At 48.8% G+C, this 24,962-nt stretch overlaps 4 protein-coding genes across 4 annotated transcripts; 1 reads left to right on the top strand and 3 right to left on the bottom strand.

Annotated features, from left to right (window-relative positions):
- Window positions 1-2,985: 2,985 nt before the first annotated feature.
- PFICI_09297 (uncharacterized protein) lies at window positions 2,986-6,837 on the top strand (the record flags this gene model as incomplete). Its single annotated transcript, XM_007837878.1, has 2 exons — window positions 2,986-3,227; window positions 3,360-6,837. 2 exons carry the CDS (start codon window positions 2,986-2,988, stop codon window positions 6,835-6,837), a joined length of 3,720 nt encoding a protein of 1,239 aa, XP_007836069.1.
- A 1,476-nt stretch (window positions 6,838-8,313) lies between these two features.
- Window positions 8,314-10,405, bottom strand: PFICI_09296 (uncharacterized protein; the record flags this gene model as incomplete). The annotated part of the gene is made up of 2 exons (XM_007837877.1): window positions 8,314-9,782; window positions 9,850-10,405. The coding sequence occupies 2 exons, from the start codon at window positions 10,403-10,405 to the stop codon at window positions 8,314-8,316; spliced, it is 2,025 nt and encodes a 674-aa protein (XP_007836068.1).
- A 1,731-nt stretch (window positions 10,406-12,136) lies between these two features.
- On the bottom strand, window positions 12,137-13,075 carry PFICI_09295 (uncharacterized protein; the record flags this gene model as incomplete). Its single annotated transcript, XM_007837876.1, has 1 exon — window positions 12,137-13,075. One exon carries the CDS (start codon window positions 13,073-13,075, stop codon window positions 12,137-12,139), a length of 939 nt encoding a protein of 312 aa, XP_007836067.1.
- Window positions 13,076-13,748: 673 nt separating this feature from the next.
- PFICI_09294 (uncharacterized protein) lies at window positions 13,749-16,223 on the bottom strand (the record flags this gene model as incomplete). Its single annotated transcript, XM_007837875.1, has 1 exon — window positions 13,749-16,223. The coding sequence occupies one exon, from the start codon at window positions 16,221-16,223 to the stop codon at window positions 13,749-13,751; it is 2,475 nt and encodes an 824-aa protein (XP_007836066.1).
- Between the last annotated feature and the right edge of the window lie 8,739 nt (window positions 16,224-24,962).

The following is a 24,962-nucleotide window of genomic DNA, read 5'->3' as shown; positions in this document are numbered from 1 at the left end:
CAGCATCAGTAAAAAGTGGCAGTCCTTGTGCTAATTGCTGCGCTCGCGTGAAATTTGAATTCTGGAACCATGCACCCGTTGCCACCAACTGGACATGGCCCATTCATCACTGCACCATCATGCACTACAATCACCATAAACTTTATCGCCCTTCGGGCCAAGGCCATGGGTCATACTGGAGCGGTTCTGTGGTGGGAGAGATAGCAAGAGGTAAAGATAGTCTAGGTTCAAACTACTATGTACCCGACTTGCGGCTATGAAGTACGAGTTGCACACATGGATATGATTAGAAGAGCTGGGCTATTCAGTGTTCCTTCACGCAGAGAGTGGCTCCATTGGTGGGCCGCTTCAGGGAGTGTCGGTACCTACATACAGTACATGCGCGCAACATTCAACGCAACTGTGAACAGCTTCAAGACCATGGATTGCACGATCATCCTTGCACTTCGGCTTGGGCACAGCAAACCAGAGAGTTCCCTCCTCTTCCCACCAATGAATAAGTTTCAGCACTAATATAGCAACAGTAGCAGCAATTGAGAAGGGAAGACAAGAAAGGGCGGGCATCAGACTGACCAGAGATCTGCCCGAGGCCGTGCTATGCGTCTAATGCACGTACATAGCGCAGTATAGATAGTGTACGTATATAGTAGGGCCACAGTCGGTCCCAGGTCTCTTGATTAGCGCCGCTTGGCTTGGCTGGTTCGATTTGTCCAACCTCTCTCTCACTCTCTCTCATGATCTTATCGCTTCTTCACAATGTCATTCGTTTCCCAGCAGAATTGCGAGACGCCGCGCACTGTGTTGACGGCCAGATACTGGACACAACGTTGTGTTTCGAGATTTTAAAACGTTGGTACGTTCGAAGAAGAAAAAGGAAGGTTTTCGTTGTAGGAAAAAAAAAAGGCGGCATGAAAAAAGTTGCATGTGCTGAGAATAGAGGTCTTCGGCCAGAGAAAGCAATTTTGATCTTTTGCGCTCGTCATCGAGGACTACGAAGACTGGAAAATGGAAAGATTTTTTTGTCAGCCTACACCTTGCTCTTGCAGTGATGACAATACAACTCGTCCCAATTGCTAAAATCCACTGCATGCCTCACATTTTGGCTGGTGTCGGGTCTTTTCCCCCTCTAACGGACTTCTTAGGTATTGACTAAGAGCTACCATAATAAACCAAAGTATTGCTGTGCGATTCCAAATTCCTTTGCTTCTTATATTTCTCGAAGGGGAAAAAATTCATGTGCGCGAGCAAAAACGAATTGTACTTCGTACTCCAGTTATTTTTATTGCTTTTTCTCCATCACAATCAGGTCCCCTATCAGACGTGATCTTTCCCATGAGCAAACCAGAATCGTTCTCGAAAAGATCCGGGGCTTCCATTCCTCCATAGGTACCACTTAAAACTCTATCAGGCCTTTTGACCTTGACCGTTGAAAACTGCTGGGCGTGACCGCACATTGGCAGATGGGGGTCCTGTCCCAAACGTGGAGTTTTTGTCGCCGCATTGATGCTGAATTGTCCCTACCCAAGGGGCCCAACACTGGGCTTTGCATGCATCGAAAGCCAATCTTTTTGGATTCATCGTTGCCAACAACCCTCGAGCCGCAATTTAGATTGGGCGCCTCAACAAAGCTGTGGCTCTCTGGCTGCTTTGGCTTCCTGCCAGATAATGTAGGTACGGCAGACCCGGATGACAGATTTATCATACACAGTGTCACGAAAATTGCAGATTTACTGTCTTTTCAGGTCCGGAACGGAGGGACGGACGAACGACCATATCAACATAAACGACCAGCGAGGGGCACGATCAGTATCATGATAATGATGATGATATGCTGCCGGGAGCCACGGTAGTACTTGACCCTGATGCATCAATCCAGCCCTCTCAAGCAGTTGGGGCCTCCCCTTGGCCTCACTCGGTTCCGCATAGAGATCAATGTTTCTTTGCCCTAGAGCTACGGGTACCAGGGGGGGCTGCTGTGAATCCACTAGTACACAGTACACAGTACATTGTAGATAGATTATAACAACCTGCTGCCTTGTACCAAAGCCAGCCCTCCTACTGGCCTGTAGGGGTGTGGAGCTGAAATGCCCTCCCCCCCCCCTTCCCCCTTCGCTGAACTGTCCAGAGAAAGCCTGAATCTGTGCCCACCATCTGGACAAGTATCTGGTTGGGTACACCGGAAAATACGCTACTGTGGGTAGATATCTGCACTAACCTAGCTAGACAGTGCCTAGATATCGGGTACGTACCCATCCTCGCGCACCAAGGAAGCAACATTGAAGCAGCGCCAAGCAAGCAGTAGGTGCAGGCAAGCCAGAGAAGGAGCATGGATCACTGCAATCCCCACCGCTGCCGAGAGCACTGAGCAGATTTGGGTGGGCTGGATAGGCGGGCCCTGCTCCAGTTCTGTTCTGCTCTCTCTGCTTTCACTCCGGGCCAAGGTACTGCTGAGTGTACTTCCAGTGCCCACATCAATCCAACAGGTCCATGTCGGTCGGTCGGGGGGGCCCAGCAATCAACCCATCGTAGCCACGCAAAGTAAGAAATCCGGCGGGAATCTTTCGCCCTGCTGCCCATTCTTTCGTCACACCTCTCTGGCTTCCGCTCTCTGTAATCTACACGCTCTTCGTACCTCACAATCCCATAAACTTTTCCCGCTTTTCACAACGACCAGCTCTGCTTTACACATTCAAACACCCGGTGGACCCAACTACACCAGCAAGCACGACGACGACAGCAACTAGACCTTCACATCCACTCGAGTTTCTGCTTTCCTCTACAAATTCCCGAGTTGGCGCAATGGCTTTCTGAGCTGGCCCCAAAACCCCAGCAGCGCCGCCCCGCCTCGCTCTCGTTCTCTTTTTGCTCTGCGTCTTTCCGCTTGATTGCAACAAGCAGCATGCATTTGTGAAAACGCTCACATCAGAATGAAGATCACCACACCGCGAGGCAGACATCACCGACAAATCTTCGGCCATCCTCAACATGGACCAGGAAAAATCACAGCAGAACCCTCACCGTCTCCATACCGACCTCCCTCCCCTCCACCATCTTTTCCCACGGACTGTACACAACACGCCCATCTCATCACCTGGGCTCTTCAGTCCTTCAACCAACAGGACGCAAATGGCGTATCCCACCACCTCCGTGTCTGATGCGTCGACACCGGTGCTTGGGGCTCTCAGCAGCCCCTACCTTCACCCGCTGCAGAACCACAGAGTTAGAGAGTGAGTAGTCCCCTCTCAAAAAAAAAACGTCTAAAACCTTGTATTCGGCTTTTTTCTTTCTTCGCATATCACTGGGCCTTGTACTGTGAGAGGTTGCCCAATATACCCTTTTCTAACTCTTGAACGCTCTAGGACCAACAAGGCTCTCGTTGATTTGGATCTCATGACGGGACGAAAAATTATCAACCAGTATGAAGTGATCGAAGAAATTGGCCGTGGCGTTCACGGAAAAGTGAAACTAGCTCGAAATCTCGAAACTGGCGAGAATGTTGCCATCAAGATCGTAGCTCGCTTCTCCAAGAAACGGCGTCTCGGCAAGGTCACGGCCATGTCACCACAAGACAAGACTAGGAAAGAAATCGCCATCCTGAAAAAGATCAGGCACCCCAATGTCGTTGCGCTATTGGAAATTATCGACGACCCGGAACTCAAGAAGATTTACATGGTTCTCGAGCACGTTGAGTTGGGCGAGGTTGTATGGCGGAAGAAAGGTCTTCCATGGATATGTGCCTTCGAACGCCGGCGTATCGAAAAGGAACAACGTGGCGAGGTCGACACTGAGGAGGAAGCCGAATATTTGAAACTCATGGACAAACGCGTTGCCATCAAGGAAGTCAAGAGAGCAAGGATGCAGCAGAAGCAGCGAGGTGCAGAGGACTACTGGAGCATCGAGTACGGTGCTGCCAACGATGAAGGCTCACTGTCCCTCCCACGAAACGCATCGAAAGACCATTCCTTGTTCCATCAATTGGAAATGCGTCAAGAAAGCGCACGCGAGGCACATAGGATTGCTTCCGGAGCACCTTCCCTGAAAGATGCGTCGAGGTCAAGCACGCCGCAACCTTCTGAACCGGATATCTCCTCCGTCTTTGCCGATTATTCGAGCGACATGGAGACACCCGGTCCTCTGCTCTCCCAGCCAGGGTCTTCCACGGCACTAGACACTGCCATATTCAATCCTGAAGAGGCCATGTCCCGTGGCAGATCTCCGAGCATGGCAGATTCCATCATTTCACACATGTCATCCGTTGACTTCGATCGTCACTCGCATGATTCCTTTGCTGACGATTTCTCCTATGTTCCATGCTTCACGATCGAGGACGCCCGGGCCACTTTCCGTGACACTGTTTTGGGACTCGAGTATCTACACTACGAGGGTATTGTTCATCGGGACATCAAGCCTGCAAACCTCTTGTGGACCCGCGACCACAGGGTAAAGATTGCCGACTTTGGTGTGTCCTACTTTGGTAGACCTGTGCGCGATGAGGATATGGACGAATTTGTTTCTGAATCCGAAGCCCGTGATTTCGATGACGACCTGGAACTGGCCAAAACCGTTGGTACTCCGGCCTTCTTCGCACCGGAACTCTGCTACACTGATCTCGACCGAGAGCAACAACCCAAGATATCCGAGCTCATCGATGTATGGTCTCTGGGTGTAACCCTATACTGTCTCATTTTCGCCCGTATTCCCTTCATGGCCGAGGACGAATTCCAGATGTTCAAGAAAATTGCCACGGAAGAGGTTCACATTCCACACCAGCGGTTGAAGCCAGTCGACCCTCTGACCAATCCATCTACGCAATCACTCTACTTGCGACCCAGCAGTGCTCCCGGATATCGCGGAGACGATGAGATAGTATACGAGACTCTTGATGAGAATCTCTACGACTTATTGTGCAGGATGTTGACCAAGAACCCCGACAAGCGCATTCGACTTCGCGACGTCAAGCGGCATCCCTGGGTCATACAGGGCATTCCAGACGTGGTGGCGTGGCTCGACGACACGGATCCATCACGGCAATCTTCTGGTCGCAAGATTCAGGTCGATGAAAAGGATATTGGTGGTGCTGTTGTGCCCCTTACTTTCCTCGAAAGAGTGCGATCTGCTGCCAAGAAAGCTGTGGGCAAGCTCACAACACACCGGTCATCAGACAAGGTTGAGAGCCAAGCCACCAGGAAAAGGGCCAACAGCAGTGCAAATAGCTCAGCAGGTGAAAGCGTGGCAACAACCCCTGCATCCCATATCTTTCCCAGAGATGCTCGCCGCAAGAGCATCCGCCCTGACGACTATTCCACGGCCAATGAGCATCATCCTCTTGCACAAAGTGTGACAGCCAGCCCCCAGGGCTCCCCGGATGACGGTTACGAGCCGGAACAACACTCGCGACGAGCGACTTTGGTAGGCGGAGATTACAGCGGCCGTCCCAGTAGACCTGCCATCGATTTTAACCCAGACGCAGATCTCCCGTATAGGCCTTCGTCACGGATGTCAACGTCATCTAGCAAAGCCTACCAACAAGCAGCCCAGCCAGCTCACCTGCGCACGCAATCAATAAACAACGCATTCCTAACGTTAACGGCTGCCCCCGCGGCAATCCCGTATACAACGCCAGCCACACCAGCCGGCGGTCTTGATTCTCTGGTGGATCCAATGGCATCTCTCAGGAAAGCCCGCGATGTTCGACCGCTTGATGATGGCTCTCGCTCACGCTCCGTCGACCGAGGTTTATTCGCCAGTGCCGACAAGCGTGCAGAGCCAAAGGTGTCTCTCAGCAATGCCGTTGCTCCGGGTAATGTGGAACTGCCGCCTCGGAGACCGACAGGCATTGGCCTCTCTGAAGATAACAATATTCTTGCGTCGCCGTTGTTCTTCTCCCCGAAAGCGATCAGGACATACCGACATACGGAACCGATATCTGATCCAAGTAGCCTTTCCACAAGTCATCATGAACGGCAGTTGTCTTTACCCGACACAGATCACCGCGCCCTGACGTGTCAACAAGTCATGGTGATGGAAGGAAGAACGCCCCCTTCCAGAATGTACAAACCATCAACACCTGAATCCTTTGCCAGAGCCCACCAGCAAATGATTCGTCGTCAACAACGCGAACAAGAAGAACATGCCAAGAGGCAAGAGCTCATTGCCTCGAGGACCGAGGTCAACCCTTCTAGCATTCCATGTCCGCCATCACCTGACGATGCATACTTTATGGAGAAGCCGTCGCCTCCTTCTCGACGCGATACCAGTGGAACTATCATTACTGCCAGGTCAGGGTCGGTGGATAACCAAACAACACCCTTGACAAGCCCAAGTGAATTCACGAGCCCAGTCAGTATGACCAAAGAATCACGAGAAGACTCGCAAATATTCCGGTCAGACCCGTCTCTACCTGCCCTTCTCAGTGGTGCCAGCTCTGTCTCCGCAGACGCCGAGGGGGAGTTCCTTCAACGCCCGGGCTCTGTCGACCCAACGTCACACTTTGAATCAAATGGAGATTCACGAACCCCGCCAGCATTTGGCAAGAAATCCGTACCCGGATTCCCACTAGAGACACTGGACACCGAGGATAGTGCAGTCCATTTGCACTTTGCCGCATCTTTGCACAGCCAGAATTCCTCCATCTACTCGTCACGAGCGGTCGATGACGACGACGATAGTGACAGCGACGAGGGTCTTGTCATGGCCAAGACCAAGCGAAAGGGTCCAGCCAGGGATCAGGCTGCTCAACCCTTGAGTAGGATCGCAACTAGCGCAAGGCGCAGAGATACACAAACCAGCGTAGGCAGTACGGAGACGGCCAAGAAGATAAATGTCTACGGCGACTAAACTGCCTGGACTCAAATGATGATGCGCCAAGCAAAGCCACGACGTTTGCCCCTTTGGTCTTGTGCCACGGAGACTGCTTAGTAACCTAAGATGTACTTTGCTGGTTTACATCTATGCAAGAAAGAAAAAAACAAACCAATTCAATGGCATCGTTTCCCAGCTTTACCGATAAGGACCCGCATACGCGCACAACGCATCATCCTAGAACGAACCACGATTGGAGGCACATTACACACCACAAACCTGGTGGCAACTTTTGGCCGTTACTAAGGATCGAGACAATTTAGCGAGATTTTAATTTGCAAAACGAGATGACGATGGGACGAGAAATGTGGATATTGTGTTGTCATCACAGAATCAGAAGGGGAAATGAGATATAAGAGGCGTTTGTGATTTTTTCCCGACGTGCGACTATTTGTCGCGCGCAACTCAACGTGTCAATACGTTCTCCAGATATCTGGCGACACGGCACGAGGCTGTTGGAATTCTATTTCTACCGTCAGGATGAGTTGGCCGCCTGTTGGCCCAGATTGAGAGGCCGATCTTCGGTAGGAGATCTACAAAGCATTCAGAGTGGTAGTCTGTTTTTTTTTTTTTCTGTCCGCGTTAGCGTTGCGGAATACCCGCTGATAGACATTGGCATATGATGGAGTTCCGACGGTAGCATAGCATATCCAATTTTCCAGCATATTTAATTGATACACCCATCTCAGCATCTCTTGTGATATACCGCACTTCTTGATGTGATGAGCTGCCAAGCTCCTATGATTTATACCTTGGTCTCGAATTCCAATTAACCAAACTTTCTTTGACAAGTGTCTGATCAATGCCCGGATACTCGATCCTAATTATTTGCTGCTGACATGCACTCGTGCCAAACAAGCACTTACACGAAATCTTCTTTTTATTCTCCAAGGTTGGGAGGAAAATTGTGTTGCAAGAATTTGGACAAGAAAACTTTGATTTTGTTGGAAAAGCTAATTTGAACTCTGGCTCGAGGAAAAGGACATGTCTTGTGGCCATTGCCCTCCTTGTATCTCTGCTCAAGGTTCATGGCTTTCATGATGATTCAAAGTGAGGGATAATACCCACGAAAAAAGATGTCATATAGTAGTGTGCCTCAGTCTGACCGAAATCCATGCGTGCCCCTATACACTGATCTTGCTCCTCATCAACCTGTGATTCCAGGCACAACGTAGGCTTTAGCCAAGTTGGTATGAAACAAACCAATCTCACAAGTACATGAGTCGAATTGAGAGGAAACAAATCTTTCTATTCTAAACCATGGCGTAATATGCGCTTGTCTGGTGAGTGTGTGATTACTACTATCCAACTTGCATATATCTGGGTATAGTTCCTTCATGACGCTAAAAACCAAAAGACAAAGAAAAACATATTACCATCCAAATACACACACAATCATTACGTCTATGCTGATCTAAAGATGGATCTCTAAGAAAACAGCACCTTGAACGCTCAATTCTCCTCTTTGGGAAACGCCCCCGAAACCCGCGGTTCGTCCATACTCTTGGAACTGCGGGTGCCAACGTTGGAAGTGAATTTGCCTACTTGGTCAAGAGATTTCCTGCTTTGATCAAGAGACTTTCTGCTGAGTTCTCCACTCTTTCTGCTCTTTCCCTTGTTGTCGTCGCTGTTTCTATGCAAGAAGTCGATCTTGGGTAGTGGCCATATGCCATCTTCCTCTTGGATATCGTGTAGTCGGTTCTCGGCCTTTTCTTTCTCCTTCGCCTCCTTTTCCTTCTTGTGCTCGATTCGGCGCATGGCCTCTTCGGTCAGCTCCTGTCGGAACATGCGTTCCACGACATCCTTTTTACGCGTCCGCCGGTCACCAATGGTAATAAGGATGCCAGCCGTGGTGTTGACGGCAATGGAACAACAAAGGATGACCGCAGTCAACGCACCAGGTCGCGTTCGGTAGTCAATGAGCCAAGTACACAAGCCCAGGGCGAGCTGAAAACAAGAGTGACAATCCAGCAAGACGACAATGGCGACGAGGAGACGTAGTGGAAAAGCAAAGTGCGTCTCCGTCTCGTGCGGTTTGTAAAAAGTGTGGGATTTAGCAAACTTGTTCTGGTGGTGTTCCAGCTTTTTCTGCTGCTCGGGAGTCAGGACAGAATATTCTCCCTCCTTGAAATGAGGATCACGAGCAGCCTCGAGATCCCTTTGCTCTTCGGGGTTTGAAACGACTGGCTGGGAGGGCAAATCGTTCTTGTCCTTTAGCTCTGGGACCTCCATCTTGTCGCGAAGTTTCCAGGTGAGGTGATGGTAGCGTGCAATGAAGATCATGTGATAGGTATCGACGAGACGCCAGGGGATTAGGCCGTCACCCATAATGGCAAAGAGAGCCACGAGCACATTGTCAATAACGTTGATGACATATAATTGCTTACCACCGACGTTAATCCAGCCAATGAGGAAGAGTACCCAGGCCAGACCAAAGAGAGTGATCAAGGTGGCATACAAGGTGACGAAGAATCCCAAGGGCTTGCGCACGTATTGGCCGAAAGCCTTCATTCTACGCTTGAAAGCGGAGCGTTTTGAGTGGAGCATATGACGGACGTGATCGTTTAATTCGGCGAGATCTTCATCGCTCCAATCTGCTAGGGATGTGTTGGAAGGCCGCACAGCATAGAAGCGGTCCGTCATGGTGCTGGGAATTCGCTCCATTGATGGGCGTCCTAGTGTTTGTTCATCCTCGGTGGTAGGAGTGCCTGCCTCGCTGGCCTCATTTGACTCGATCGGTTGAAGGCGATCTGGTGTTTGTGCCCGGCTCATTTCATTGGCCTCTGGAGGAAAGGCGCCAGGCAAGCGTGGAACGCTTGAAAGGTTATAAGTCGGGCGTCTGTTCACAAGTCGTCCCAGAGAGGGGATGAAGAGAGAGTTTTGGACGTTTGTGATAGAGTTTAAGGTTGCAACCTCGGGATCTGGCCATCGTCAGCGGCGCTCCTGGTGAGAAACATGGGTCTCAAGTAGCATTTTGTCTAAACTTACCGACAACGTCCAGCATATCTACGACGCTCGGATCGTACTCATCCTGAACAATGAGCTGATCCTGACCGTGAGAACCGGCTCTGGGCTTCCGGCCGAGAATCTTCATGCGGCCGAAACGTCCCATACGCTCCTTGTTTGCGGGCGTGGGGGCGGCGGCGGCGGCGACGCCATCAGTGGAAGCAAAGTCGGCAGCGTCGGTGTCCCTTTCAGTGTTGTCGTCAACATCCAACATGGAACGCACATTGTTGGGAGTTTGAGGCTCGGCGGCACTCCGTGCTCCGGGCCTCCGGAGCTTGATAGATCCTCGATCGGCGTAATCGTCAACATCTAGCATGGAGCGCACCACCTGAGGCGGCGGCTTGTTGCCATTGTTGTTTACCTGCCCAGCATCTTGTCTCGTGGAAGAGCCAAGTCTCCGTAGACCAATGGCCGACTGTCGAGGGTGCAGAAAGCGACGGGGGCCTCGCCGCGTGTTGTCGTTATTGTTCTGGGTTGTGTTGTTTTCGCTTAGCGACGGCGACGGCGATGAATTCGTGGGTTGGCTGTTGGCCCCCATTGTACGGCTGAGAGGAGGGAGACGGGAATAGACAAGATTGAACAGCTAGAACCGTTCCTCCTTGATCAAATAGCAAAGGAAGCACGCCTCAATAACATATTCTTGTTTGAGCAACAGAAAATGCACAAAAAGAGAGGTCCAGGTAATAGTTGAACCAAGTAGTAATACTATAATAAAATCTGGCCTGGGCCCCCGTCTCGTCCGGTCGGTTGGTCGGTCTGGGTGTTTGCAAGAGGATCGCCCTGGGAAAATTGTCACACACCAGCCAAAACCACTTGACTCGAAACTTGGAATCTTCCGGGGCGCGCAGAGATGTGACGTTATGGCCCCACTACCCAGCGCCATGATCAACCCCTGTAGCCGATGCGCTAGAACCAAGCAAGTCCACAGCTGAGTAGCGGCCTGCGGGCCGACCGCAATGGAGGGCCACTGACAGTGGACAGTGATAGGGGACGAAACCACCACTCAGGCCCTATCTTTGGGTACGTACCCGCCTTCTCTGCAATGATCACCAGCCGGGCCCCGAGCAATCTGCTGCTTGTCAGCCAGTGCATGCTGTGACCCCCCTGGCAGCCTGGCATCTTGTTTGGGGGGTTGGTGGAGGACAGGACGTCAGTGGCATTCCGAAACTTCCAGGTGCAAACTTCAACCCAAATAATGAAATCTAGCACCTTCTCTCTTTCTCTCTCTGCCGTCCGTATTCTCGTGCTCCCGAATATTAATGTTGGGTGAGATGAACCTTTGCCTTCTTGATGCCGACGAGCCTTTTTCATTTTCCTAATAGCAGTCAGTCACACTTTTTTACATACATCTTGAGCTGACCTTGCCCAACCAAGTAAGCAAAGCGCCATCATATCCGCTTTCATGGACTTGCATTCGCTAGCGAAATGAATATCCCGGCGTAGTGGAATGTTGGTGCAGTAGTCCCCCCAGTACTATCATCGTTATAGTAACATCTTATACGCTGGTAATAGCAAAATGTATCCGCTCTTGAACTGATTTGACCGGGCCTTTTGTTCAAAGATCTACACATACCCATCTTGCTATCTGCTAAGAATTGCGATCTGGCGTTGAAACCGATCGCCAGATCAGCACCCATGCAGCAAGCTGAAGGTGGTCTCTCTTTGACGTGATGTGATCAGCTCCTCGAATGAGTGAAGAAGTGAGTGTGAGACGCACTTCGTCATGGAAGAGCCATCTCACCAATTACTGCATACCTACGCACATGTATGTACGACTCGGCCCAAAGGCGGTAATCTCCCACGTGGGACTGGCCAGCCACGAAATTATCCCTCCGCGTCTGGACTCCAACCGTCTTAAAATCTACTGATGTGGTGTAGCTGTTAGATGGACGCGGGGCAGATGTGCTATGGAATAGTGTTATTAATCATGTCTAGGCACATACAATCCTGCAGGTAGAGATGGTTACTCGCACTCACATCCATCTTTCACCCCTGCTCGTGCTCAGACCAGAGATAGACACGCGAAGGATTCTCTTTTGGTCTGTGTACACCTTCAGCCCTATGAGCATCCTTTTCCCTGCCTTCTACTAGTGTAAAGAAAGCTAGACCGCTTCCATCAGTAACCATTGGTAGGCAATGGCATACACTTGACTTGGCAACTATCATATGGTTTGGGATATATTCTCAAGAAACTTGATTATACCCTGTCTCTGTCATATATCATCTTGAAGCATAACGAAAACCCTTACCGTGTTGATTGTTGGATTCATCACAGGTAATACTGCCTGGGCCAGATATTCATGGCCGTCTTCAACCCATCGCCCAGCGGAAGACCTGCGTGCATGGTCCGCTCGTCGCCTGTCCCATTGGCATGCAGATTCACCCAGAACACGGCGTTGCCACGGACGGGTTTAAAGGCGATCCCGCCCCCGTCCTCCTCGGTGCGCTCGTACCACGCCATTGTCCCGTTTTTACCATGATTAACATCCCGACGCCGATGATGGCCCCCAGGGGCGGCAGCAGCAACCGTGGCCGGCGGCTGTAGGTAAGGAAAATGCGTTTCCCCGCCAGAACAATTGTCTTCGAGTATCGCAAAAAAGCTGGCGGCGCGATTCCACGCCCGGCCGAGGCGCAGTTTATCGCGGCGCGCGGGCTGCGGCCTCTCGTACCAGTCATGATGGAGATTGAACCGCTGGCCCGCCGTGTAGCGGACAAGCTGGGGCGGGCCCATCTCGGCATCCGACCCAAAGTCCATCAGCCCGCCCAGAAACGCCTCGGCGCGGCCCAGGACGCACGCCACGGCCGGATCGTCAATGGGCAGCGCCGCCGACGACGACGTCCGGTCCGACGTGTGCTGTTTCCGGTCGTGCTTGGTCACTTCGGACGGCGCAAAGGCGGGCTCGCCCGCCGCGACGAGGGCGGCTGCTTCGGCTTCTGGGACGAAGTCGCGCAGGTACATGACCAGCGGGTCGACCGAGACAATCTCTGTCGTGTACGCGTGCGGTCTGCACACGTAGGGGGCGGCGGCGGCAGCGTTGCTGGGCAGCGCTGATGACGACGCCCAGTGGGATGAGAACGGGACAAGAAACTGGAAACGAGATGAAGCCCAAGCCGTGCCAACTTCGAGCCAAGGCACTATCAGACGGCACAGCAGGGGCACCGCCAAGGCCAAGACGGCCATAGCTGCAGTGATGCTCAGACGGCCCATTGTGTAGTGTTGGGTGCCGCGGCCCTCTCGTGATAACGATTTATCGAATCTTGAATTCAAATTATCTCAAGAAAAATGCCATTAGTTTGATTTGAAGCTCATCTCACGAGGGAAGCAATGCCACAATCACCAAGGCAATCTGGTCTTGCTTGCAACAGGATTGTCGTGGACATTTGGAATGCCACTTGGTAAAATTGGTCCAGTCCCGGGGTCGGGTTCATTCACCGGAATATGATCTTCCGTCCTTTCAAACATTGGTACATACATGGACACCTATTATCCATTCAAGGTGGTCTGCGTCTGGGTTGGAGAAACGACGCGTTTTATTGGGTGGGGGCTTACACGAGACATTGCAACCATGGAATATAAGCATGATGGTATTCAACGCAGGAGAATCAATAGGTATATGTTCATTCATGTTTGATGATGACCTTTCGAAAAAGCAATCTTGGTGACCCAACCCCAAAACGCCACAGCCTGACCAGGCTTTCCTTTCCATATTTCCCATTGTATAAGCTCGCACGAATGTTTGTACACATTCAAAACTCCTAATCCGCTTCGCAACCCAGTCCTGAAAGTCGACCCAGCCAATATAAATGCTATACTACCTCCCGACAACCTCTTTTCTAGTATAATACCCCGTCTTGATGCAACTTCTATGTCTTAAGTCTACCTATATAGCCCAGCTGCCCCTTCTCGCCCGTACACCCCACCCCGAAGTGTTGCCGTCACCGCCCAGGTCGGGATGTTGCCTTGCCCATTCGAGGATATACAAGCGAAGTGCTCTCCAGCGTGGCGGCTTCCGTGTTCTCTTTTCGTCTTCTTCCGGCGTCCGCATCTCTTCATCACTACTGCTATCGCTGCCGACTCGGAGCTCCATTTCGAGCATGAAGCCCTTTTCGATCTTCTTGTTGTCATCTTGGCGCAGCTCATTGATAGGAATGCCACTGATTTTACTGAGCTCGTCGTCAAAGGATCTCGCCATGGCAGGGTATCCGAGGCTGATATAGTTGTATACTTGCGTAATAAAAGCATCGTCGAACTCGGCTAGCAGTCGCTCCTTGTGGTCTTTGCGGGCCTTCTCCATTTTGAGACGGTCGTCCAGTCCATGGAGCATATGTAAGCCCTTGGGCGGGTCACGTCTTGAAGGCGATGTGGGCGTTCGAGGGGCAGTGTGGTCACTTGTCATACTAGCAGAAAAAGCCATGGCAAAGGGGTCTGCGGGAGACGCAGGCTCCCCAGGTGTGGCCAATAGTGCCGGCGGGTTGAAGCCTGCACTTTGTACCATGTCTTCAGGCGCCTGTCCTACGCAGTAGCCGCGCCATAGACCTGTTTCACCAGAGGGATCACGCTGCCTCTCCTCAGGACGGGACCCATCTCCGTGAGTAGGCCATGGATGATCTGGTTCCATTCGCGTGGCCTTGGGACTCGGGCATGTGCGGAACTTCAAGTCTTCTCCCAACATTGGTGGAGATTTCCGTTTTTGCTGACGCATAAGATCACGATCTTCTTTTCCGGTGTTGAAGTTTGCAAAAGGCATGCTGAATGGACCGGCCTTCATCCCCGTGGATTCAGGTTGGACGCGGGGGGACGATGCAAAACCGCGGTCAGCGGCTCCGGTATGCGCACCGATTCGAGGGGACTGCGCAATCAGATAGGGGCTCTGCCAGGGGCTTTGCGACTCGACCTTCTGTAGCTGTGTGCGCGAAGGTGGTCGAGGCCCGGTGGTTGTCCACAAAGGATCCTCAGGTGGAGGTGCTATATCCATCTGATCCAAATCGTCGTCAAATGTTGGCTCCCTTGTCTGTTTATTTTTGCTAGCCAGCTTCTCGGCATGCTGACGCATTTCTGATACTGCCCATGTTGGATCTGTCGACTTACGACGGATCAGGTTGGACGTCCCATGTCTCAGAGGTTCCTCATACGCAACATCATCTTCAGAGTTATCGCGCACGAAGAAATGCTCTACTCCGGCCGGTGGCAGACCATTGGGATATGCTGACATGGCGGTCTCAAGTTCGCGCTGCCTAAAGGCTTCCCTAGCAGCCACTGCCAGCAGGTAATGATTGGACCTTTCATCACAAGACTCTCTCCTGTCTTTTGCGTCGGGGTTACGTGTTGACCACGTCTCTCCATCAGAAGGAGCCCTTGCCGGCGCCCCAATGCTAAAAGCTGCACCCTTGGGGGCTCCATTTTCGTCATCAGACTTGTCTGACTCGGACGAAGGTATGACTTCAAGCTCCGGAAGATAAGAGTTGGCGCGCGTAGCTCGCCTCGTGTTGCAATGCTGCTTCAATGACTGCTGCCTCCGCGGGAGAAAGCGAGGACTTTGATCTCCGCTCTCTACACTACTAGCTCCATGAGCTGTTCGGAGAGCACTAGGTGGCTGCTGCTTCCTCTTTGGCTTCTGCACGTAGATGTGATTTGTACCTGGTGTGATGTCGGTTTTGTCGGTAGGCTTGGTGGCTGGGCCGTCTTGCCCCGCTCGCTTGGCCCTCCTTGATGTCTCAATCAGTTGCGGAGCGAACCGCCTTTTGGGTTTTTGATCCGATGTCTTTCTCGTCTCTATGACGGGTGCAGACGGAAGTGCCGGTATTGGCGGGAGAGCATCGGTTGGCGAGGGATCGGGTGTGAGTTCCGCAGTAGGACCATGAGGGTTTTTGCCCACGCGGTATGAATCAAAGGTTGTCTCTATTGGTACGGGTGCAAATCGGCGTCGGGTCGACGTTGCATCTTTCATGTCGACATCGACTTGCACGGACGCATCTCTTGTGGTCCTGGGCTTCGGAGCCTCGGCCGCTGCTGAAGACGACTCGCTCTTGTTTGAGGATTTGACCGTTTCCTCTACAAGTTGGGGCGCAAATCGGCGGCGAGGCTTCTCGGACGGCGGGGCGGGCTCTTGGCTGTCTTCGGCTACTTGTTCATTCTTGACTTTTGACGATTTGGTCGTCTCCTCCACAAGCTGAGGCGCGAATCGCCTACGAGGCTTTTCTGGCTCTGAAGCCGTAGCGACATCCTCAGTTGCGCGAGATTCCGGCTCCTTGTTGGCTTTCGAAGACTTGACCGTCTCTTCGACAAGTTGAGGGGCAAAGCGGCGGCGGGGCTTAGGGTCGGACGCCGGAGCGTCGGGCATGGGTACGTCTGCCATCTTTATGCAATGCGACCAAAGGAAGCGTGCGAAGGATGTCGGGGGACGACGGGGGAGACGCAGATAAATGAAGACGGCAACGACAGATTATAAGAGGAAGTAGTAGCAGTAGTAGTAGTCATATGATGTTGTCGCTTGAGTATGGGGTTTCGTGTAGAAGAATACCCCCCAGAGACATACTAATTAGCTGCCATGGCAGTGTCCCTGACCCAACACAGCACCCCGGGCGCAACTAGCCCCGTGACGAACGCTCAAATGGGTGCACCTAGGCGCACCGCTATTTTGGTAGCTACGTTCCAGGTCGGGTGGTGGAGTTGCGTGGGGATTTCACGATGTCTTCCCACCTCTAACCGGCGGCCGGCCTGACGTGCGTCCAATGACGCTCTCGGGAGAAGCCGGGGTCTTCGTAGTCGCAATCTATCGAATGGTCGGTATTTCTGGAACGGTCCAAGCTGGTGTGGACCTGACAATAAGGAGATATTCAGCTCAGGCTTCCATCAGTGTTCCGTAGAACAATAGTCTAGAGTCTAGAGGACGACAGCTCAGGAGTATGTTTTCAGGAGGCGCATTGCGAAAGATGAAAGAAAATCTTGAAATTCCCCAACACGAAGCGAACTCGCGCAGAGAGAAAGAGAATCCCTCGTGTGCAATTCCAATCGACTCGTGCGGGATCGGATCGGATCGCGGGGCAGTTGGGTTGGGGGGCAGCAGCCTGCATACCTACTGTGTACCTACAATCTCTTGAACTACCGGCCTGGGTATACTGCTGACATGTGCCAAAACGGCCTTGTCATGGCTCAGCGATAACTTGGCACGCAAGCGAATTCTACAAAGTCGTGATTGTGAGTAGATGAGAAGAAGAGAGGCAATGAGTCAAAACACGTGTTTGATTAAGTGCCAGCGCCTAGTTGAATCGAAATATGCGACCAAGAACTTTGATCCAAGAATACACCTTGCGTACTGAAGAGAGATTGCTTTGTACCCTCATAATCCCCACGAGACCCATGTTCTGATGATTGACATCGCAAAGCTTGTGGATCTTGCCCCCTTCAAGTCGGGCATCTATGTTCTGCACCGATTCAATAGAAATCAAATGAGAGCAAGTAAATATAGAAACCGTCCGGTCTTCTTTTAATTGAAATTGAACCTCGCGCGGAAGAAGGCATTTGTATCAAAGATGGGCATTCCAAAGAGGGCAGGTTCAGCCAGCCTTTTACATCAACGGGCGCGCAATGGGCTGGCTGCTTTGATAGGCAAACTGACGGCTGTCTCTCACCCGCCAATATGGTACGGAACCGAGATCGGATACTTTGCCTGCTATGACGTACGTATTGCCCGCATCAGTCCACTTCAGTGAGTTGTGATTAACAGTCAATGGCTCAAAAGATGGATTGATCGCGACACATACACTGTATAATAAAATACTAGATGTGTTGTAGTTTGATAATATCAACATAACAAAAGTTCAAATTGTACATACCATGTAAACTACTAGAAGCAACAGCCTAGATTTGCCTAACAATGCACTCTACAGGTGCCAGGACACTAACCAGCCGCACCCACTTATGCAACGTACCCCCTTTTGCAACGTGTTATTTCCCACTCTATAATGCAACCTAATTATAATATTTTATGATATCTTAACAGCCATTTGTTTAATTGATCCTATTTTTTTAGAATAACTAAATTAAACGAACGCGATATAAAAAAAGCAATTAAAAAGGTCGAAAACGGTGAAAAATTAACTAAAATTGCACGCGATTTAAGTATTTATATATTTATTTTATCGCGTAGGCTTTAAGGTGCGCGATTTTATCGTAATACCTACGAATTAACGCAAATTTTTTTAAAATTATAAAAATAAAAGCTTAAAAATTAGATTTTATATAAAAAATAATACGGATAAGCTTTTTCGAAATAAATCGTACGAAATATAGCTTCGCAAATTATTATTAATATTTAGTTTAGTAATTAAGCTATTTATATTAGAAAGAATTAAGTAAATAAATTCGTATAACGCTATTTATATTTAGCTATAAAGCTAGGATAAATTATCGATGCCGATCGGATTAATAAAATTAATTTTAAAGCTATTTAAAAATTTTATATATTTATAAATAAGGTCCTAAAGCTATATTTAATTAAACTTAAAAATATATATAATATAAATAAAACTAGGGTTTAAAAAAATAAAGCTAAAAAAGGGATTATTATAAGCATATCGAAATTATGTCGCTTTCGCATTTAGAAATCGGAAGCGATTAGATAAATAATTGCGATTTATAATATTAACGCTTTTAGTTTAATAATTATAATAATTTATATTTTAAGAAAAATAACGTTATAAGCGTAATAGTTTCCTAAAAATCTAAAGGAAGCTAAATTTATTATTATATATAAAAAATAATTTAATTTTATTATAGCATTTTCGTAGCTTAAATAAATATTCGGCCTAAAAACGAGGCCCCGTAAAAATACGCAGCGGCTACGCCCTTAAAGGATATTAATATTAAATGGTTATAATATTTATTTATTATTAAAATTTATATTTATAGCTTATCGTATAAAGATCGCTTTAATATACCTATTTATATATATTAGCGAAGCCTTTTAATTATTTAATAAAAATATATTTTCTTTTTTTAAATATTGTTATTATTAATAATTTGGCAAATAGCGTAAAATAATAGTAATTAAATTTATTTAAAAGCAGAGAATATTTATAGCTTATATTACGGTTTATTAATTAGCTTTTATATAAAAAATTATATAAAATAGCTGGCGTAAAACGGGTATATAGCCCTTAAATCCTAATTAAATATTAAATAACCCTAAATTTTTTCTTTTAATCCCGACCCTCCTTTTATATATATTACCCAAACCTTTAGATATAGCTAAAATTGCTATTATAACTTTTTATAATAGTAAAAATCTTCGGGATGCTTTTTTTTTTATCTAAAAAAAGCATTTGGCGTTAAGGCGGGAAATAAGGTAATTAATAATAAAAACGGCTAAAATATTAGATTTAATAATAATAAAATTAGCTATAACGCGCTAAAATAACTTACTTTTAAATATAAAACTAGGTAAATATAAGCCCGATAAACGTTAAATAATCACTTTTAATCCGAACCAGGCATTTGCTAGTTTTCCATATATTAAATCTGCTTAAAATAAATTAAATAAACGGCTGCGAAAAATACCATAAAAAGAATAGGTTCCTATTAATAATTTCCTTAAAATACAGCCTTTTATAATTAAAAAATAACGTAAAAATTAAATCTATAATTTAAAAAATTAATTTAAGTGTGTTATAGTGGGAAAATATTTAATTATATTATGTGTATTATATCGGACTTTGTTAAAAATCCGTTGCAAAAGGGGGTGCATTGCATAAGTGGGTGCAACTGGTTAGCCACATACCTACCTACCAATGGGACATGAGCTGAAAGTCGACCAATGCAGAAATGCATTTCTAAATCGCTAATAGCGTCTTGACACTCGAACATGGGCCTGACTCGTGGTTCGGCCTGAACACGATCTGATTTCTGATTTAATCCTTGCTGCGCATCGTTTTCCTAGACATGGTCTCGGCTAGTCTGTGGCGATTGTCGTTCAAGAAACAGTGGCTGCTTTCAAGCGACTGATAAAAAAGTCAGATCTAGTAGACGTAAAGGATGATTATAGGTCAAGTAGTTTACAACATTTACTCAGTGTTTGATAATCCAGATCAATGACTGTATACCCAAATCCACTCATCGGTATAATATATTAGTATGTGTATAGTTTTGGCTCAGGTGGGGGAGTCGAGGGTTGCGCATATTTAGGTGCATTCACTTATGTCTTGACTCGACCAGCTTTGGAGTGTCTCTGGAGCAGAACTCGAAATCTTTCTCAAGCTACGCCTGTTTAATGTGCTTGGTCGTCAGGCGGATGGTGCATGATGGATTCGCGGTTGCGTGGCATGCCATCCAGATATGGCTGCACGAATTGGACTTCTCTTGTCTCTTCGTTGGCAATAGGGCCCCTGGTAAAAAAAAAAAATTTGAACATCAGGTTCGATTGGTCGTGAAAGCTTCAAATTCTTCATGGCCCTATGTGCCGAGCATGGGGTAACAACGCATCCTGCTGATTGGCAAATCGGATAGCATTCCCAGGTAGAGGCAGGCTCCATACCATAGAATCAATCAGCTGTCCATGAGCCCACACCGCTTCAATAGCTGCGCTAGGACCTGAACTTGTTATCCTTTGGGGTTTAGAACTATTCACTACTGCATCGACAAGTCTCGATCAACAAGACGAATGGCCTTTTTCTTGTAGTTTCCAAGTCGCATTTATGTCATATTTTTCACCGACTCTTTTCCTCGGGCTCTGCAAATGCAACGACAGCTGTCAGCTGCAAGCTCCAAATGGTCCGTTCCAGAACTAATGCCTCCTGAACCACGAGAGCCGTGGTTCAAAGGTCGCGAACAATAGCTTAGTAGACAATGCATTAGATCCATAACCATGCTCGATATAGTTGAGCAGCGATATCTAGCTATCGTCACTCTATGATAAGCTTACATCCTCTATCTCGATGTCAGGGAAGGACGCTACACGTGGGCATGGCACCTAAACATCGATAGTCGACATTGCTTATCCGCTCGATTTCAACATCGCTCCGTGTGTATGTCTAGGACAATTCTTGAATTTCGCTTCAGGATCTAGATAGTTGGCGTCTATTCATATCTCACAACATGCAGCATTGCATTATCTTCTAGTGCAATACACGACAATTACATGGTAGATAGATGGCTTTCAGGCCAGAGAGTGTCCGTTTGATACGCCCCCCGACGTCCATGTCGTCCCACGGGTTCCTGCACGGTAATGGTGGCACAAAGGCCGGCACGAACAATATCAAGCGCTACGTGCATCGAGTCCTCATACCGAGAGACAGCAGAGGCGCCATATTCTTCCGTGACACGATCCAGCGCAGAGCGCACACGTGACTTGGTACGGGAACACAATGAGTGTGAAAATGCTCAGGTCGCGAGGCAAGGGATCTTTTGAGATAACCGCAGCTACCCTACCACATTCTTTTCATCGTTTCATGGTGATACGACTAGACATGACAGGTCTACCAGGAATCTTTGAAATCCAAAGGTCTGATGGACCTACCCAATCACAAATGCTGCCGCGTCCTGGACGCGTACTCTTGCACAATATTTTGTTACCTTGTACATACCTGTAACCCTCGGCTGAAGGGCAGCATTTCAGTACTCTGTATATCAGAAATACATACTCTGGCCTGCTCATTCTAGCTGCGCAGCTCGCGGCAATGTCATATCGCTAATTGATAAGATACCACATACAATACTGTACTCGTATGATAGGTCAATCAGCTCGTCTTCATTGGCCGGCAGCCGGGAAAATCTCATCTGCTTTTGTACCTGTTCCTGATATTGCCATTCTCTGCTGGGACTAGCACCCAGCACCCATGAGCTTGAGCGCTCTTGTACTGTAGATTGTTCCCAACCGGAAATGTTTGCCTCAATGGATAGCGGCAAACAGGCGTTATCTGCAGGAGGAGCGAGATTGAATGTTGCACAAGTGACAAGAATTCCCCCGAACAGGAACGATACCGTTGCTGCTGCAAGGATCGACCTCCCGTCTCTGCATGCAGCTTGCAATTTCCCATCGGCCGAGCCAGCCCAGCGGCTGTCGCGTTGCAGCCTCGGTGCAAGTCTGTTTATTGATTGTGCTAATTTATCTTATCAGTGCAAAGTTATGCTGAATTTGTTGGACCCATGCCAAAGAGAGCGCAAAGGATTATGCGCCCATGGTATTGTATCAAACACTATAAGCTTCTTTTTGGAATTGGCATCGGTGATCGTACGTATGCGACTGCTGAATTGGTTAGGAAATGTGACGATCTCGGCTCCAGGTTGCAGCAAATCTAACTCAGAGTTGTGCTTAGTCCGAAATGACCACGGCACTTCTTTACAGGAAACAAATGTTCCTGTTGGATCAAGAGAGAATTCGCGACCAAAGCATCGAAAAAACATGGTGGCCAGGGTTCAGCTAGAGACGCTTGTCGCAGTGCCCGGATCGGCGCTGCTTTCTGTATGGATGGTGTTGTTCCTCAGACAGTTCATCGGTATCACCCTCGTTAACGACTCGATTGCCCAGCCATTCTACAGGGATGACCAGCAGAGATAATGTGCTGCATGCGAGTTCTCCATGGTAGTGAATGCACATGGATATAAAAGTTCGTGCAAAGAAGGAAATGCTTCCCACCAAATCTGAATCATTGGCGATGAGGTACGAAACCTTAAAGCACGCGGCTTTAATTGCCTTGCCGCAAATAAGGCTTAGTGAGCTCTGGCTGCAGCTATCCATGCGACGACTGCTGCCATTTATTGTATTTTTTCTTCTTCACCGTAGCCATTTGATTGCGGTCCAACATCGCCGCATCCTCTTTCGGAAAGGGGATTTGTTTACCGGGACTCGACGGTCGGGATCGTTCCTGGACGAAAGAAGAGCATCGTCGGCAAGAAATGCGACGTGGCTAGAGCCTAGAGCTGAAAAGGGTCGAGTATCAGCTTGTCAAGCATGTAAAGACCTTGACTGTCCCTGGTATAGGTTGCATGCTATACTGGGGGCATATCCACCACTAAAGACCAAATGACGTACTATACGGGGTCGTCTTTTTGTTTTTCTTAGACAAAAGTCCACCATAAAGAGGCGCACTAGAATAGACCAAGGGGTTTACACTAAAGAGAGAAAATTCAACATCAGAGAAAAACAAAGTTGAGCCTCGTTAGATATAACGGGGGGGTTTTAAAAGTAAGAAAACTGAGAGTAAGAAGGCCAATTCGCACAAGACGAATTTGTTGCTAATCGTCTCTATTTACTCTTGACTCATTCAGAGCTATGTAACTTTAAAGGAAAAGTAAAAGCGGTTCGTGTTATTGAAGCTCCTGCCTGCAATGCCACATGAGTTTGGAGAGGCTGTGCCGAAAACCGAAACTTTTGGGTAGGTCGTTTTGTATTGTTTGGTCAAGTGTATGTGATAGGTTGGAGACCGGGCTCAGATTGACGATTTGCAGCCAGGATAGAATGGGCGAAATCCTGGTTTCGAATCGCCAGTTCACACCCACCCACACAACACAACACACTCCATCTACGTTCATGTGCAACACCACTGTACACCACACTGCGCCGGACCCCTTATTTCTCTTCAGGAGTCCACGTACGTAACATCTGACAGCCGCCAAACCCACAGGCAGACAATTGCGATGGACAGGATGGACAATGGGGATCTCGAGCCGGGTCTTTACTACCTTGGTGCTACGTGAATTGAAACCTTCATCGGCACTATTCGACCGCCAAGCCACGGCCAAACTGGGCCACATCTCGTGTAGGTGCTACCAAGGACCAGAGCCAATTACGGCTGCATACGGGCTGCCAACGTAGATCCTCTTTTAGAGATCCGGGCAGAACGGCCTGGACGCCATACATGTCCACTGGGCGCTCCACAGCTTTGGGGCACTCCAGTGCTCTTTTTTGCACTTGGAAACGCGGTTTTTTGGATACTCGACCCGCCTAAGCATGCCTAGCTACCGTGCTGCCGCATGCCGTCCCCGTTCGTTCTATGCAATTCAGTTAGCACCGTCCGGACAACATCCAGTTTATTATGGAGCCCCATTTATAGTATTACGCTGCTCGATCTTGACATGATGTTACTGGAAAGCTGAGCTGTGTCGTCGAGCTACGGTGAGCAAGCTGGGTCTGTGTGTCTGTCTGTCTGTCTGTCTGTCTGTCTGGCCGTCTGGTGTGCTGTCGTGTGAGCTCTTACCAAGCTGGCTAGCTGTCATACGTCTATGTAAGCTGTCCAGGTGGTTACCATACTTGGCTCATTGGGTGCATTCGATACCTTACATACATTACCCAAACTCAGAGGGAGCTACTACATTACATTGATGTACATCCTAAATAGGCGAGATATTATGAACAAGTCAGGCATGCAGTTTGATGGGTTGCACACTAGGCGAGAATCAACCACGCCAAATAAAAACAAGATCAGACAGATTCTCACCCAATCCCCATCGTCGTCCTATCATCCCTTGCGTGCCTACCTATCTACGGGATACAGACAAAAAAAGTTTTAAGCAACTTCCCTCCATTTTCCGCACCATGGCGCGCCCATACGCAATATCCTCATGAGCGGGGCCATCAGCGAGCAGTTTTGTTTGTTCTTTCTTCCTCTCTCTTTTTGGTTTTCCTGATCTTCATTTGTTTCTCAAGACCAGCCATTCGTCCATCCCATCCCTAATCCCCATCCGGGAGTTCAGTCCAATCTTCGTACCTATGTAGGGTTTGAGTTCTCGTTCGCCCGTCGACCGCCCATGTCCATCCACCCACCCACACCCCCATGTCCCTGTCATCTTCTGCACCCGACAACCAAGAAAAGCTTCCCAGGACAGAACAGGGATCCCGAGTGCGTCCCAGTGACCCAGTCCGTCGAGAAGAGTCCAAAAGATAAAGGTGACCCGTCGCTGACAGGGACGTGTCGCGCCTGCACGGAGTCGCGCGGGAGTAGCGCCAGTTCGTCTCGACATTACCTTGGGTACTACGATACTAGGCTCAGGCTCATCCTGCCCCAGCTGCTCATGCTAGTCTGGTGAGCGAATGTCGTTTCTTTACTGTAAGGAACTTCCCAGCGATCTCATATACTTGTAGACCCTCGAGTCAGGCGCG

Source organism: Pestalotiopsis fici (assembly GCF_000516985.1).
Source record: "Pestalotiopsis fici W106-1 unplaced genomic scaffold PFICI_Scf_6, whole genome shotgun sequence".
Taxonomy (NCBI): domain Eukaryota; kingdom Fungi; phylum Ascomycota; class Sordariomycetes; order Amphisphaeriales; family Sporocadaceae; genus Pestalotiopsis; species Pestalotiopsis fici.
The sequence above is the reverse complement of the archived record's forward strand: the minus strand, read 5'-3'. Positions and strand labels throughout refer to the sequence as shown.